The sequence below is a fragment of the Kogia breviceps genome, chromosome 9 (genome assembly GCF_026419965.1).
Source record: "Kogia breviceps isolate mKogBre1 chromosome 9, mKogBre1 haplotype 1, whole genome shotgun sequence".
Lineage (NCBI taxonomy): Eukaryota > Metazoa > Chordata > Mammalia > Artiodactyla > Physeteridae > Kogia > Kogia breviceps.
Genome location: NC_081318.1, coordinates 18837075 through 18852644, shown reverse-complemented (window position 1 = coordinate 18852644; position 15570 = coordinate 18837075). Strand labels below are relative to the sequence as shown.

General features: G+C 40.0%; 1 protein-coding gene across 2 annotated transcripts in view; it reads left to right on the top strand.

The window, feature by feature from the left end:
* LRGUK (leucine rich repeats and guanylate kinase domain containing) overlaps nt 1-15570 on the top strand; it is a 114829-nt gene that overhangs the window by 54512 nt on the left and 44747 nt on the right. For both annotated transcript variants that reach the window (XR_010842080.1, XM_059074411.2), the window contains exons 11-12: nt 1195-1314; nt 13381-13477. Coding sequence is in view for 1 of the 2 variants with exons in the window: in XM_059074411.2 (XP_058930394.1) it covers nt 1195-1314; nt 13381-13477 (217 nt within the window). In the remaining variant the exon portion in view is untranslated. The remainder of the gene's footprint in view (nt 1-1194; nt 1315-13380; nt 13478-15570) is intronic.

Genomic DNA, 15570 nt, shown 5'->3' with positions numbered 1-15570 from the left:
TTAGCCTCTGTTGAATGTATCAGTGGTTCATGCCTTTGTATTGCTGAGTAGTATATTCCTTGGTATGAATGCACCATAATTAGTTTAACCAACCATCGAAGGACATCTGGGCTGATTCCAGTCTTTGGCTACTACCAATACAGCTTTTATGAGCTTTCACGTGTAGGCTTTTGGACATTGCAGTTTCAAGCTGCCTGCTTTCTGCTGGATACCCATTGTTTTGGGGTTCCCTTGTTCTCAGACGCTGCCCATTGCTTCCTCCTTCTTCCTCTTGCCCAGCTTCCAGAGCCGTAAGAGTCTTGCGGGTTTGTGGCTTTTCATCTGGTTTGTTATCTACATTTTCCATGGGCTTTTGTTCTCAAGTTTTTCTGTTTTCCTGTGAGTATTCAGAGAGATTGAAAAATTATGCTGCACTGCCCCCATTCTTCACAGAATCTCTACCTCAACCATGATTGTTTTCAAAATATTATATTTTATTCCATGTTTCTAGAATTTGTGTCTTGAGTGGAACCCAAACCACTTCAGCTCTGCATGTTGCAAGAGATTTTATATGAATTAGTCCTTTGGTCTTTTAGACCAGAAGCCATGCCGAGATTCATATTATCAGCTCTTACTTATTAGTTGTTACTTTAAGCAAGTTAATTAACCTCTCTGTACTTCAGTTTCTTTATGTGTTAAGTGGGGATAATGGTAGAATCATCTTCATTAGCTTCCTGTGATAATCAAATGAGGTAATGCATGTAAGACACCTAGAATAGCACCTGGCATATAGTAATTGCTCAGGTAAATTTCAGTGATTACTGTTTTCTTTGCACATGAGTATTTTTTTTTATTGGAGTATAATTGCTTTACAGTGTTGTGTTAGTTTCACATCTGTGTTCTAATTAGATTGATACAGATGTTAAAGTTTACCTCTCAGAGGGCAGTCTTATTTCTTTCATTTTGAAGTTCTTGGGGGGAATACTTTTATCAACCAAGAATTAATATCTCTTACCATATTTTTCCTTTAAAAAATCTTGTTAAGGTAAATTTTTTTGCTATTTTGCAGTCGACTTGCTTCTGGAAAGTAGGACCATCCTTCCATAGAGTGTCTACATATAGCAAGTGCTGGATTACTGGATTAATTGTGATTGTGACATGGACACTTTACATGCTGGATGCATTAATATACATGTCTGCTCTGCCCTGTTGCAGCACCCTTCCTTGTCTGGATGCCCCTTATCCCATGTTGGTATTAGCTGGCCCTCAAGCATGTGGTAAACGAGAACTCGTTCACCGCCTCTGCAGACAGTTCAGCGCTTACTTCAGATACGGGTAAGTTTCCTTATTGGCTGGTAAGGCTATAAAATGTCGGATTTTGCTAATGTTGGCTATTAAAATGTACATAGAAGGCTTATGAGCTTCTTTGCCAGTTATTACACTGTGATATTCACTGTATTTTTTTTTTATTTTACTTTAATCCTCCAAATGTTTTACTTAATTCAATGACAGCCGAAATCACACTCCAAGGTTTGGAAATACACGTGGTTGTAATAAAGCATCATGGTGTTGGAACACGGGCTCCTCCTGTTGCCATGTGATATGACAGCATGAATCACAATGTTGTGATGGATGGTGGGTGGGTCTGCACCGGTGACAGCCTTTCCTAATCTCCGTTGGAGCTCACGCTGCCAGCACGTCATCTGCTTTATTTCCACGCAGGTCTTTCTCTTTTGAGGCATATTTCAGAAGGAAGGAAAGAGAAATGGCAGCAAAAGATTTCCTTTTCCCTTCCCTCAGGTTAGCATTCATACACTTTCAGTTTTCTGGAGCAGATATTTTGCTGTGTGGTTCCCTAATGACTCAGTTAAAATAGCAGCATATATCCAAAAGACTAGAACCATCCTAGAAAATCTTCAGCTGGATTTACAGACTTTTTAAAGGTGTCTGGGTCTCAGATTTAGTTATTGCTGTGACCTTGTAAACTGGTTCCCTCTTTTATTTTTTTATGTATGGCAAAGACATTACTGTTAGATTAGTGATGTTTGTCAATGAGCTGAGACCGTGACTGCGAAGATATATAGGACAGCAGGAAAAAGAAATGCAAATTATTTTCTAACGCTGTTGCATACAGGTTCCTTCCCTTAAGCTACACAAGTTCAAACAATGTAAATACTATTTTAAACAGGTCCAGTTATCTAGAGATCTAAAATTACATCCCTCATTCGAACAACTCTAGAATACAAATACTATAGAATAATTGACTCATTAATATATTCCAAACACCCTGAAGCAACCAAAATAAATTAAAACTTAATATCAGAATTTAAAAGCACAGAGTGTCATTCTGCTTATACAGCTGTACTGAACGTGTTTCAAAAGATAAGTGGAGCACAGTGAATGGACGACCAAATTAGGGCAAAAAGGTGTATCCTGACTGCCGTGCTGATGTGGAAACCTGGAACCTTTCAGCAAACCAAAGTGACTTACATAAACCAAAGCTTTCCCTGGTCAGAAGTCCTTTCACCTCTCTGACACCTATTCTGTTGCAAATGGTCCATAGCCTACCCTTCATCTTTGTTTGTGATATGCACTCTGAGGCACGCTGGGCCAGATGTGTTCTTAGAGGTGTTTATTAACTCGTCATCAAGATTCTGATCCAGTCCGCCTCAACATTCCCACCTGGATAGGCCCCCTCAACGTTCATTTTCATTAAATCCCGCTTTTCCCCTATTAGAGTGTCTGTCCGTCATGCTTGGGATGCCGTATTTAATGCCTGTTTCCCCTGCTGGACTGTAAGCCCAGTGAGGGTGGAGACCACTGTCAGCTGTGCTCACCGCTGAGTTCTCATTGTTCAGCAGAAGGCCAGGAACTGAATACATGCATGAGAAAAATTTGCTAAATGAAAGACTCAAGTGATTGAGTGAATGGATGGATGGATGAATTAATGGTAGTTTATGCAAAATTTAGTGGGAAATAACTGTGGTAAGAAGCGTAGGTGGTTTTTCCCAACCTCCACGGATGGATCCATGGAGAGGTGAAGGGATTCATTCATTTGTTCATCCATTCTTTCAATAAACATGTATTGAGTTCTTCCCATGTGATAGGTCCTGAAGATACAGTGGGAGTAAGATCGGTGAGGCCCTTGCCTTAATGAAACTTGTAATCCGGTAGGGGACTCAGACCTCAGTCAGCACCATATGCAGTCTGTGTGGAGGCACAAGATGACAGAACAAAATCCTAAAATTAGCTTCCTGCTCCTATTACTGTTACTGTTGCCACTGCTGTTTTTCTCCTCTGGATGGGATTAGTGGCAAGAGGAAAGACACCCGTAAGTACCCCACACTCATGCATCCACCTCCCTCACAGGCTCAGAAGCCTTGCCTAACCGTGCACGGGCACCCTCATGGGGGCAGAGGTCAGGGCTTCCTCAAGAGCACATCATTCACCAAAGCAAGGACCAGAGGGCATATCACTGCATCAGAAAAGGTATTAGGGAGCTAGTAATTTCAAGCATTGAGAAAGTCAGATAGTGCTACTATTATATGTGGCCACTTTCTAATTAAAACAAATGATAAAACCAGAGCACATCCTCAGGGGCAACTCATTGCTCTTGTTTACTTTATTTATTTATTTTTTGAATTTAATTTAATTTAATTTGTTTATACAGCAGGTTCTTATTAGTCATCCATTTTATACACATCAGTGTATGCATGTCACTCTCAATCTCCCAATTCATCACTGCACCACCACCCCACTCCCCTGCCGCTTAACCCCCTTAGTGTCCATACATTTGTTCTCTACATCTGTGTCTCCATTTCTGTCCTGCAAACCGGTTCATCTGTACCATTTTTCTAGGTTCCACATATATGCGTTAATATACGGTATTTGTTTTTCTCTTTCTGATTTACTTCACTCTGTATGACAGTCTCTAGATCCATCCATGTCTCTACAAATGACCCAGTTTCATTCCTTTTTATGGCTGAGTAATATTCCATTGTATATACGTACCACATCTTCTTTATCCATTCATCTGTAGATGGGCATTTAGGTTGCTTCCATGACCTGGCTATTGTAAATAGTGCAGCAATGAACATTGGGGTGCATGTGTCTTTTTGAATTATTGTTTTCTCTGGGTATATGCCCAGTAGTGGGATTGCTGGATCATATGGTAATTCTATTTTTAGATGTTTAAGGAACCTCCCTACTGTTCTCCATAGTGGCTGTATCAATTTACATTCCCACCAACAGTACAAGAGGGTTCGCTTTTCTCCACACCCTCTCCAGCATTTGTTGTTTGTAGATTTTCTGATGATGCCCATTCTAACTGGTGTGAGGTGATACCTCATTGTAGTTTTGATTTGCATTTCTCTAATAATTAGTGATGTTGAGCAGCTTGTCATGTGCTTCATGGACATCTGTATGTCTTCTTTGGAGAAATGTCTATTTAGGTCTTCTGTCCATTTTTGGAATGGGTTGTTTATTTCTTTAATATTGAGCTGCATGAGCTGTTTATATATTTTGGAGATTAATCCTTTGTCCGTTGATACGTTTGCAAATATTTTCTCCCAATCTGAGGGTTGTCTTTTTGTCTTGTTTATGGTTTCCTTTGCTGTGCAAAAGCTTTGAAATTTCATTAGGTCCCATTTGTTTATTTTTCTTTTTATTTCCATTACTTTAGGAGGTGGATCAAAAAAGATCTTGCTGTGATTTATGTCAAAGAGTGTTCCACCTATGTTGTTCTCTAAGAGTTGTATAGTGTCCGGTCTTACATTTAGGTCTCTAATCCATTTTGAGTTTATTCTTGTGTATGGTGTTAGGGAGTGTTCTAATTTCATTCATTTACATGTAGCTGTCCAGTTTTCCCAGCACCACTTTTTTTTTTTTTTTTTTTTCAGTACACAGGCCTCTCACTGTTGTGGCCTCTCCCGTTGCGGAGCACAGGCTCTGGACGCGCAGGCTCAGCGGCCATGGCTCGCGGGCCCAGCTGCTCCGCGACATGTGGGATCTTCCCGGACCAGGGCATGAACCCGTGTCCCCTGCATCAGCAGGCGGATTCTCAACCACTGCGCCACCAGGGAAGCCCCCAGCACCACTTATTGAAGAGACTGTCTTTCCTCCATTGAATATCCTTGCCTCCTTTGTCATATATTTGTTGACCATAGGTGCGTGGGTTTATCTCTGGGCTTTCTATCTTATTCCATTGATCTATGTTTCTGTTTTTGTGCCAGTACCATATTGTCTTGATTACTGTAGCTTTGTAGTAGAGTCTGAAGTCAGGGAGTCTGATTACTCCAGCTCCGTTTTTTTCCCCTCAAGACTGCTTTGGCTATTTGGGGTCTTTTGTGTCTCCATACAAATTTTAAGATTTTTGTTCTAGTTCTGTAAAAAATGCCATTGGTAATTGGATAAGGGTTTCATTGAATCTGTAGATTGTTTTGGGTAGTATAGTCATTTTCACAGTATTGATTCTTCCAATCCAAGAACATGGTATATCTCTCCATCTGTTTGGTATCATCTTTAATTTCTTTCATCAGTGTGTTATAGTTTTCTGCATACAGGTCGTTTGCTCCCTAAGTAGCTTTATTCCTAGGTATTTTATTCTTTTTGTTACAGTGGTAAATGGGAGTGTTTCCTTAATTTCTCTTTCAGGTTTTTCATCATTAGTGTATATGAATGCAAGAGATTTCTGTGCATTCATTTTTTATCCTGCAGTATAAACCAAATTCATTGATTAGCTCTAGTAGTTTTCTGGTGGCATCTTTAGGATTCTCTATGTATAGTATCATGACATCTGCAAACAGTGACAGTTTTACTTCTTCTTTTCCAATTTGTATTCCTTTTATTTCTTTGTCTTCTCTGATTGCCATTGCTAGGACTTCCAAAACTATGTTGAATAATAGTGGTGAGTGTGGACATCCTTGTCTTGTTCCTGATCTTGGAGGAAATGCTTTCAGTTTTTCGCCGTTGAGAATGATGTTTGCTGTGGGTTTGTCATATATGGCCTTTATTATGTTGAGGTAAGTTCCCTCTATGCCCACGTTCTGGAGAGTTTTTATCATAAATGGATGTTGAATTTTGTCAAAAGCTTTTTCTGCATCTATCAAGATGATCATATGGTTTTTATTCTGCAATTTGTTAATATGATGTATCACATTGATTGATTTGCATATATTGAAGAATCCTTGCATCCCTGGGATAAATCCCACTTGCTCATGGTGTATGATCCTTTTAATGTCTTGTTGGATTCTGTTTGGTAGTATTTTGTTGAGGATTTTTGCATCTATATTCATCAGTGATATTGGCCTGTAGTTTTCTTTCTTTGTGACATCTTTGTCTAGTTTTGGTATCAGGGTGGTGGTGGCCTCATAGAATGAGTTTGGGAGTGTTCCTTCCTCTGAAATTTTTTGGAAGTGTTTGAGAAGGATGAGTGTTAGCTTTTTTCTAAATATTTGATAGAATTCACCTGTGAAGCCATCTGGTCCTGGACTTTTGTTTGTTGGAAGATTTTTAATCACAGTTTCAATTTCATTATTTGTGATTGGTCTGTTCATATTTTCTCTTTCTTCCTGATTCAGTATTGGGAGGTTATACCTTTCTAAGATTTTGTCCATTTCTTCCAGGTTGTCCATTTTATTGGCATAGAGTTGCTTGTAGTAGTCTCTTAGGATGCTTTGTATTTCTGTATTTCTGTAGTGTCTGTTGTAACTTCTCTTTTTTCATTTCTAATTTTATTGATTTTAGTCCTCTCCCTCTTTTTCTTGATGAGTCTGGCTAATGGTTTATCAATTTTGTTTATCTTCTCAAAGAACCAGCTTTTAGTTTTATTGACCTTTTCTATTGTTTTCTTTGTTTCTATTTCATTTATTTCTGCTCTGGTCTTTATGGTTTCTTTCCTTCTGCTAACTTTGGGTTTTGTTTGTTCTTCTCTCTCTAGTTCCTTTAGGTGTACAGTTACATTGTTTTTTTGTGAATTTTCTTGTTTCCTGAAGTAGGATTGTATTGTTATAAATTCCCCTCTTAGAACTACTTTTGCTGCATCCCATAGGTTTTGGATCGTCGTGTTTTCATTGTCATTTGTCTCTAGGTATTTTTTTATTTCCTCTTTGATTTCTTCAGTGATCGCTTGGTTATTTAGTAACATATTGTTTAGCCTACATGTGTTTGTGTTTTGTACGTTTTTTTCCCTGTAATTCATTTCTAATCTCATAGCATTGTGGTCAGAACAGATGCTTGATATGATTTCAATTTTCTTAAATTTATTGAGGCTTGATTTGTGACCCAGGGTGTAATCTATCCTGGAAAATGTTAAGTGCACACTTGAGAAGAAAGTGTAATCTGCTGTTTTTGGATGGCATGTCCTATAAATATCAATCAACTCTATCTCGTCTATTGTGTCATTTAAAGCTTGTGTTCCCTTATTAATTTTCTGTTTGGATAATCTGTCCATTGGTGTAAAGGAGCTGTTAAAGTCCCCCACTATTACTGTGTCACTGTCGATTTTCTTTTTTATAGCTGTTAGCAGTTGCCTTACGTGTTGAGGTGCTTCTATGTTGGGTGCATATATATTTATAATTGTTATATCTTCTTCTTCGATTGATCCCTTGGTCATTATGTAGTGTCCTTCCTTGTCTCTTGTAACATTCTTTATTTTTAAGTCTATTTTATCTGATATGAATATTGCTACTCCAGCTTTCTTTTGATTTCCATTTGCATGAAGTATCTTTTTTCCATCCCCTCACTTTCAGTCTGTATGTGTCCCTAGGTCTGAAGTGGGTCTCTTGTAGACAGCATATATGTGGGTCTTGTTTTTGTATCCATTCAGCAAACCTGTGTCTTTTGGTTGGAGAACTTAATCCATTCACGTTTAAGGTAATTATCAATATGTATGTTCCTATGACCATTTTCTTAATTGTTTTGGGTTTGTTTTTGTAGGTCCTTTTCTTCTCTTGTGTTTCCCAATTAGAGAAGTTCCTTTAGCATTTGCTGTAGAGCTGGTTTGGTGGTGCTGAATTCTCTTAGCTTTTGCTTGTCTGTAAAGCTTTTGATTTTTCCTTCGAATCCGAATGATTCATCACTTTAAGTATATCATGCCACTCCCTTCTGGCTTGTAGACTTTCTGCTGAGAATCATCTGTTAACCTTATGGGAGTTCCCTTTTTTGTTATTTGTCATTTTTCCCTCACCGCTTTCAATAATTTTTCTTTGTTTTTAAATTTTGCCAGTTTGATTACCATGTGTCTCGGCTTGTTTCTCCTTGGGTTTATCCTGTATGGGACTTGCTGCGCTTCCTGGACTTGGGTGGCTATTTCCTTTCCCATGTTAGGGAAGTTTTCAACTATAATCTCTTCAAATACTTTCTCAGGTCCTTTCTCTCTCTCTTCTCCTTCTGGGACCCCTATAATGCAAATGTTGTTGCATTTAATGTTGTCCCAGAGGTCTCTTAGGCTGTCTTCATTTGTTTTCATTCTTTTTTCTTTATTCTGTTCTGCAGCAGTGAATTCCACCATTCTGTCTTCCAGGTCACTTATCTGTTCTTCTGCCTCATTTATTCTGCTATTGATTCCTTCTAGTGTATTTTTCATTTCAATGATTGTATTGTTCATCTCTGTTTGTTTGTTCTTTAATTCTTCTAGGTCTTTGTTCAACGTTTCTTACATCTTCTCGATCTTTGCCTCCATCCTTTTTCTGAGGTCCTGGATTATCTTCGCTATCATTATTCTGAATTCTTTTACTGGAAGGTTGCCTATCTCCACTTCATTTAATTGTTTTTCTGGGGTTTTATCTTGTTCCTTCATCTGGTACCTAGTCCTCTGCTTTTTCATCTTGTCTGTCTTTCTATGAATGTGGTTTTTGTTCCACAGGCTGCAGGATTGTAGTTCTTCTTGCTTCTGCTGTCTGCCCTCTGGTGGATGAGGCTATCTAAGAGGCTTGTGCAAGTTTCCTGATGGGAGGGACTGGTGATTGCTCTTGTTTAAATGTTCTTTTATTTTATTCTTTATCCAGCATATATTTTATTGATTTTTAATTAAGTGGGATAAAAAAGGCCTGAATACAGTCTCATTTCTCTGCCCTTTGCTTTAATCTTTTCTTTCCCTCCTATTTATCTCATTTTCTCCCAGCATTTTATCTTCCTTTTTAAATTGTATTCACCCAAGACCAAGACATGCAATGAAATTTTCACATGCTAAGTTGCATATCCCGATGTATAAATATTAAAAACATGGCTGGGCTGTATAACAAATATTGGAGTGGCTGAGTGATTGTGCTCTTGTCCAAAGATCTCATTTTACTCTTTGTTCTTGGTTTTAGAAATAGGTTGGATTTTCTTTCTTGTATTAGTTATAAGTGGTCTAGAGATAGGCATTTACTGCCTTCAGAGTCTCTCCATTTATTTCCAATCTTAATAGTACCATACAAATCAATGGCTTCCTAGAAAAGTGCTGGGTATGAGAGAAACAGAAAAGAATACCAGCATACCTGTTCATCTTCCAGATTTAAGGCCTTGAAAGTGATCTGAATAGTCATGAAAACAAAACTGTATACTTCTTCCTTAGATCTCTATTTTATAGCAATCTCTATTTGTGTAACCTTTTTCATGATGTTAACTACTAACTATATTTTATTTTTAGCACTATAATACGATAAAGTAAAAGCCTGCAGCTATTTAGCTAAATGAGATGGTATGAGCTATATAGCTCTCCAAGTGCCATCTAATCTAATGTCTCTTTATACAGGTGTGACAGACTAGTAGAATGGTTTATTTATTCCTTCAGTCAGTGTTTCTTGAGCACCATCCATGTACCAGTGATAAAACTGTAAAACAAGCAGACATGGGTACGCCTCCTGGCAGCTTACACTCTACTGTGAGATTAGATAGGTAAGTGCTAACAAGACAGTTTGATGGGTGCTATGATGAGGGAAGTAAAGAGCCTCTGTGACAGGAGAAATAAAAGATAAGTGGGATGTGCGATTTGAGGCAGGGGTGGACGGGTGCCTGAGATTCAGGCAGAAAGAACAACAGGCATATTTGAGTTTTTTGGCTGCACTGGGTTTTTGTTGCTGCGCACAGGCTTTCTCTAGTTGTGGCAAGCAGGGGCTACTCTTTCATTGCGGTGCATCGGCTTCTCATTGTGGTGGCTTCTCTTGTTGCGGAGCATGAGCTCTAGGCACGCCGGCTTCAGTAGTTGTGGCACACAGGCTCAGTAGTTGTGGCACACAGGTTTAGTTGCTCCGTGGCATGTGGGATCTTCCCGGACCAGGGCTCAAACCCATGTCCCCTGCACTGGCAGGCGGATTCTTAACCACTGCGCCACCAGGGAAGCCTGGCACATTTGATTAACTGAACGTACACTGTAGTGTGGCTAAGCTTGAAGCATGGAGGAAGATGGCAGAAGACCAGAAAAATAGACAGGGGTCTGATCATAAGGGGTCTTTAAGCAGGGGAGTGTCATGATTGCAGCTGCATTTTAGAAAGTGTCCCCTGTGGGCAGTTTGGGAGGGGGCTTGGGGAGGGAAGGCTGGAGATGAGGAGACTGGTTAGGATATAGTGACAGGTGATAATGGCATGAATTAGAAAGTGGTATGCAGTTACTGGAAGGTGGAGAGAGTAGTGGCTTCCCGGAATTTGATACTCAGACACAGTATGTGCTGGAATCTTCTCTGTTTGTGATCTCTTAAATTGTGTCCAGCAATTTTTTGACATATGTTTGCATTGAGCATTGGGACCAATTTAATTTGCCTACCAAATGCCCTAGGAACCTGGGCTTTTGTGGACACCCAGTGAAAGAGTTCCCTTACTAACAATATGGCATGCTATAAATGTGCTTGAATTTGGATGTGCTCGCAGCCAAGCCTCTGCCTAAATATCTGCAGTAACAAGTTCCTTATTTCTTGAAGCAATCTGGTCCAGAGTTGAGATTCTAAATCTGCATGCTTCTGAATCACACTGAAAACATTTCTACTTCCTCAGCTGCCTGCTAGCTCTTCTTAGTCATTGTTTCTTCTTCCTCTTACGTTTTCCTGGATTTAGTAATATTTCATTATTTGGCCTGACCTCCCAGATTCCTTTCCCTCCTGATCATCTCCTCCTCTGCATGGACTTCGTTTGTTAGGACCCTCAGTGACACCTGGCCAGTGAATTGGCCTTTAAGAATGTCTGACTCACCCTTAGACTTTTAGCGCCGGTGTTGTATTCTGGGGTTAATCGCTAACACAGCTCTTTTGTCTGTTAAATGAAACGAACAGGGAGTTTGGCTCCCATTATAAACAATGATTTAATTAATTTACCATGATTTAACTAGTAAATAATAAACTCATGGAAATGTAAATTACAATTGAAATTACATTTAGACAGGAGAGAGGAACGATGTTGAAGGTGATGGCCCAAGCAAATTTCTTCGTCTAAAATCTGGCGTCATGTTTTGCTGAGTTTAATGAAACATTGCTTTTACTATGAAGTATTTCCTTTTTAAGACATACATATTTGGGCAGCATACTACACGGCGAACATTTCTATATGTGAAAATTGGATGACAAATTCAAAAAACCACAGGTCATCTTAGGTCCTTCTTAATAGAAAGTTCCGTAGTGGATGCTGGTTATGTCAGCTTTCTCCATGTCAGTGAAGCCATCTCTTTATTTACTTGCCTAGAAGCTTCAGATTGCTTCTTTGCTTTGTCTTCCTTTTAGAAATTCTGAAAAAATCCCTGCTACTCAATTCCTTTGTTGGAAAATGCAAATTCAGTGCAGTGTGTATAGGCTATGCTAAGGGTGTGTGGTACAGGATGCCAAGTCAGCGAGTTATCTGTCCTGACTGTCAAGGACACCAGTAGACAGAAGGTCTCAGGTCCCTGCCAAGGGGTATAAAGAAATTCCAGTGCATGCAAACAGCACAACAAACGTCATGGTGTTTTGACAGCCTTCTCTTAAAATGTGCTCTTTCCTGTGTATACAATTTAAATGTAATGTTAAGACCTTTACATTTATAGTATAGCTAATTCTTGATTTTAAGGAAGGGGAACAGCGGTATGAATTAGAAAAGTTTGTCTGTCTTTGACTTTGAAGTCGAGAAAGTTCTGAAGTTGTGAGTTGACCCTCTTAGTGTGATACTAAAAGGACTTGACTTCGGTGTCATCCTGTGGTTGTTACTTAGTCACGTTACTTTACTGCTGTACCTCAGTTTCATCATCTGTAAAATAAAAACAGTAGCACCTACCTCATGTCTTTTGTGAGGAGTCAATGAAATAGCATGTCAAGTGTCTAGCTACTTGCATCTCCTGTTTTAAAACCATAGGATAATCTAAAAATCAGTTTGCGTTCCCAGAACTTAACATTGGGAAGTCAGCATGGTCTGAAATCAAGAGTCCTGGGCTGGATGGGAGCCCCATAGTCTAGTCCTGGGACCGATACTGGCCTGCTCGGTGGCCTCGGGCAAGTCATTTTTATAGTCATCTTAAAATGGAGCTCATCACAGCTGCCATCCACTTCACATATTTGATTAATTCATTCATGTCACAGATATTTAGTAAATGCCTACTGTGGGCCAGGCATTGGGAATGCAGTGGCAGATAAGATCAACAAGATAAAGCCCTCTTCTCGTGATTTGTATGTCCTGCTGGAGAAGATAGGAAAAAACAGATAAGAGAAGCCAATTTGGGTGATGGAGGGTAATTGGGGGCATGGTGGGCTGGGGTAGGGATGCTGTTTCAGGTAGCGGGCAGAAAAGGCCTCTCTGGTTGAGCTGAGAATGCCATTCAGCGTTGGAATCATGGCTTCCCGTGGGAGGTTCATACACAGTACTGATAAGTGTGGCAGGAATGAGGAATGAGCTGGTCTCTGCCGTCAAGCAGCGGAGGAGATGGGGTCCTGAATAAGGGGCTGCGAGGAGTTGGTCACAGGCACTGAGGCTCCGGGTGGATAAAGAAGAGGTGCAGAACCCAGCCACAGGGGGTCAGGAAAGGCCTTTTGGGGGTGACCCTTAAATTGAGTCCTGAAGGCAAGTGGGCTAACCTGGCGGAGGAACGGGGAAGGAAGCATTACCAAAAAAGCCCATAGATCAGAGAGAGCATGAAAGCACTTGGGTAGAAAGTATATGGGTAATAAATACTGTTAATACTTCTTAAAGTATTATGATGTGATGTCAGAGGTGGTGATTCAGAAGGTGATAAAGAACAATGAGTGAAAATTTGGTGTCGATAATCCAAAAGTTTTTATAATCCCTATGAAGTATAGCAAGTGAATGTGGTCTAGCACTGCCGGAACTCAGGGTTTTCAGAATAATGTTACTTTATGTTTTGTGGATCAATTTTAATTTTTAAAAACATACATCACACCAAAACCTTTTCCATTTTGAATTTCAAATTAATAGAAAGAGACGAGGTTATCTACATTCTGTTTTCAGGGCCTGTCACACCACAAGACTGCCTTACTTTGGAGAAGAGGATCAGGTTGATTATCATTTTATCTCTCAAGAAGTTTTTGATGAAATGCTAAACATGGTAAGAGTGCTCTTTATATTTAATGCGCAAGAAATATGTGTTCTCTGGTAGAAATAAGAAAGAGAATTATATTATATTTGTGTTTTTCCTGAGAGATGTGTTCTTACCGAGTTGTTTTTTTTCTTAAACCATTTGATACATCATTGTTCACATGCTGCTTTATTTTATGATCTTGGAGAAAATACTGTAAATTTCCAATGACACTGAATAAATAGACGTTTTAAGAAAATGGAGGAAAGAGCACCGCGAAAAGATCTTGAGATCTGTGTTTATCAGGTGCTGCTCTATTGATCAGATTTTACTCAAGGTAAACAATTCCCAAAGACTTGACGTGATGCGGCAAGCTTGTGAATTGAGTACTTACCAGGGGTTGGCGTGTTCTGTCCAGAGACCACGCCCTCTGTTTGTTGTAACTGGTGCTTTCTAATCGTTGTGACCCTAAACACCATTTCACACTGGTGTGTCCCTTCCAGTTGGTCTTCCCTGGACACATCCACAGACTTGACCTTCCACCATAACATCCCTGTGTGAGAAGTCCTAAGTCCTTGAGGTCATTAATGCATGTGGAAGCTCTCGACAGTAGACAGGAGAAGTTTCCTCATTTCTTTGAGGTCTGTGTCTTTCCTAGGTGAGGATAACTGCCCTGCCCTAGTCCATTTCATGGGAGCTCTGGGCAACCTTATTCACCCATGACTTCAGTTAAACAGAAAGAACATCTCATATCGTCATCACTACCAATGAATCTGTAAGCCTTTTATTTTCTCTTCACCGTGGGCCTTATTTTTGTTTATATTATCATTTTTTCTATCACCAAATGAATCCTACACCACTCTTTTTTTTTTCCCCTGAAGCTTCCTGAAGGGCGGGATTAAGGACTAATCTATGCTTCTGCTTTTGAAAGATTACCATCCAACCAGTGATACTCTTACAGCTACATACCTCCTCCCCTCCCTCCTCTTCTCCATCCTCCGTCCATTTCCTGCACCATCCCCAAATAATGGACCCGGCTTATACCTCAGTGCTCATAACTGTGGAGCCTTTAAGCATAGGCTCTGCGGTTGCCACGAGTTTAATTTTGAACGACCAGCTTTACACATGGTGTGTATTTTCTCTTGCATTCACAGAGAAACCCAAGTGAAAAAACCCTATAATCCCTAGGCCATTTTCCCTTTAATCTTGTCAAAAGAACATCTTGGAAATTCTTTATGAGTTTCTCTCCTAGGGCTATGTTTTAGAAGTTCGGTTTTATGTACCAAGGGTACTCTGAGACTTTATATTTCTAAAAGCCGTTAAGAGAAACCTGAGGAGTTATCTTGATATTAGTAAGAAGCATTCTCTTAGGACTCCTTGGGTTGAAAGACAACTAGTTCCCAAAATTGATGTTAATTTCGCTTGCTAGAGTCTGGGGCATTTTTTCTTGATTTAATTCCACTGTTCTCAGTGCCCCATGTGCTCCTCTGATGTTTCATACCTTATCATATCTGTAATCAAGTAAGTCTGGTTCAGCTCCTAGTCTGAGAAATCACTGTGCTTTTGTACTATATTTAGTCTTCTAGTTTTACTCCCTCTGTGGGAGTGCTTGTGTGTTTGAGAAGTAGTCATTTTTCCTGCTTCTGCTAACATCTATGACTTCACTGTAAGGACATCATCATATTCAACTTGAATTTTGCTTCAGATCTTCCTTTCTTTCAAGTGAGCTTGAGGCTGTTTCATGAAGAGAGACAAACCTAGAGATTAGAAACTCGTGACACATTGTTAGCTGAGCCAACCACGCCCACACACTCAGCCTCTGTACACAGAGCCCCTTTGAAGGCACACTCCCCTAGCCAGCCCGCCCCCTCCCAAGTCACAGTACCCCTTGACAGACAGCCCGGGCACACCCCACCCTGGCATGCCTGCTGTGGACAGTCATACCTCCCCCTCTGACAGGTACACATAGACTAGCACATGCTTCCATATATACTCCACATACACCCAGCCCCAAAACAAAGATCATCCCCCCCATGTGCCCACAGATACATGAACCCTTCTTAAGGCCATATACACAGTCACTTACCTGCAGAGACTCTTCTACTCTTGTGGAAATAAGATCA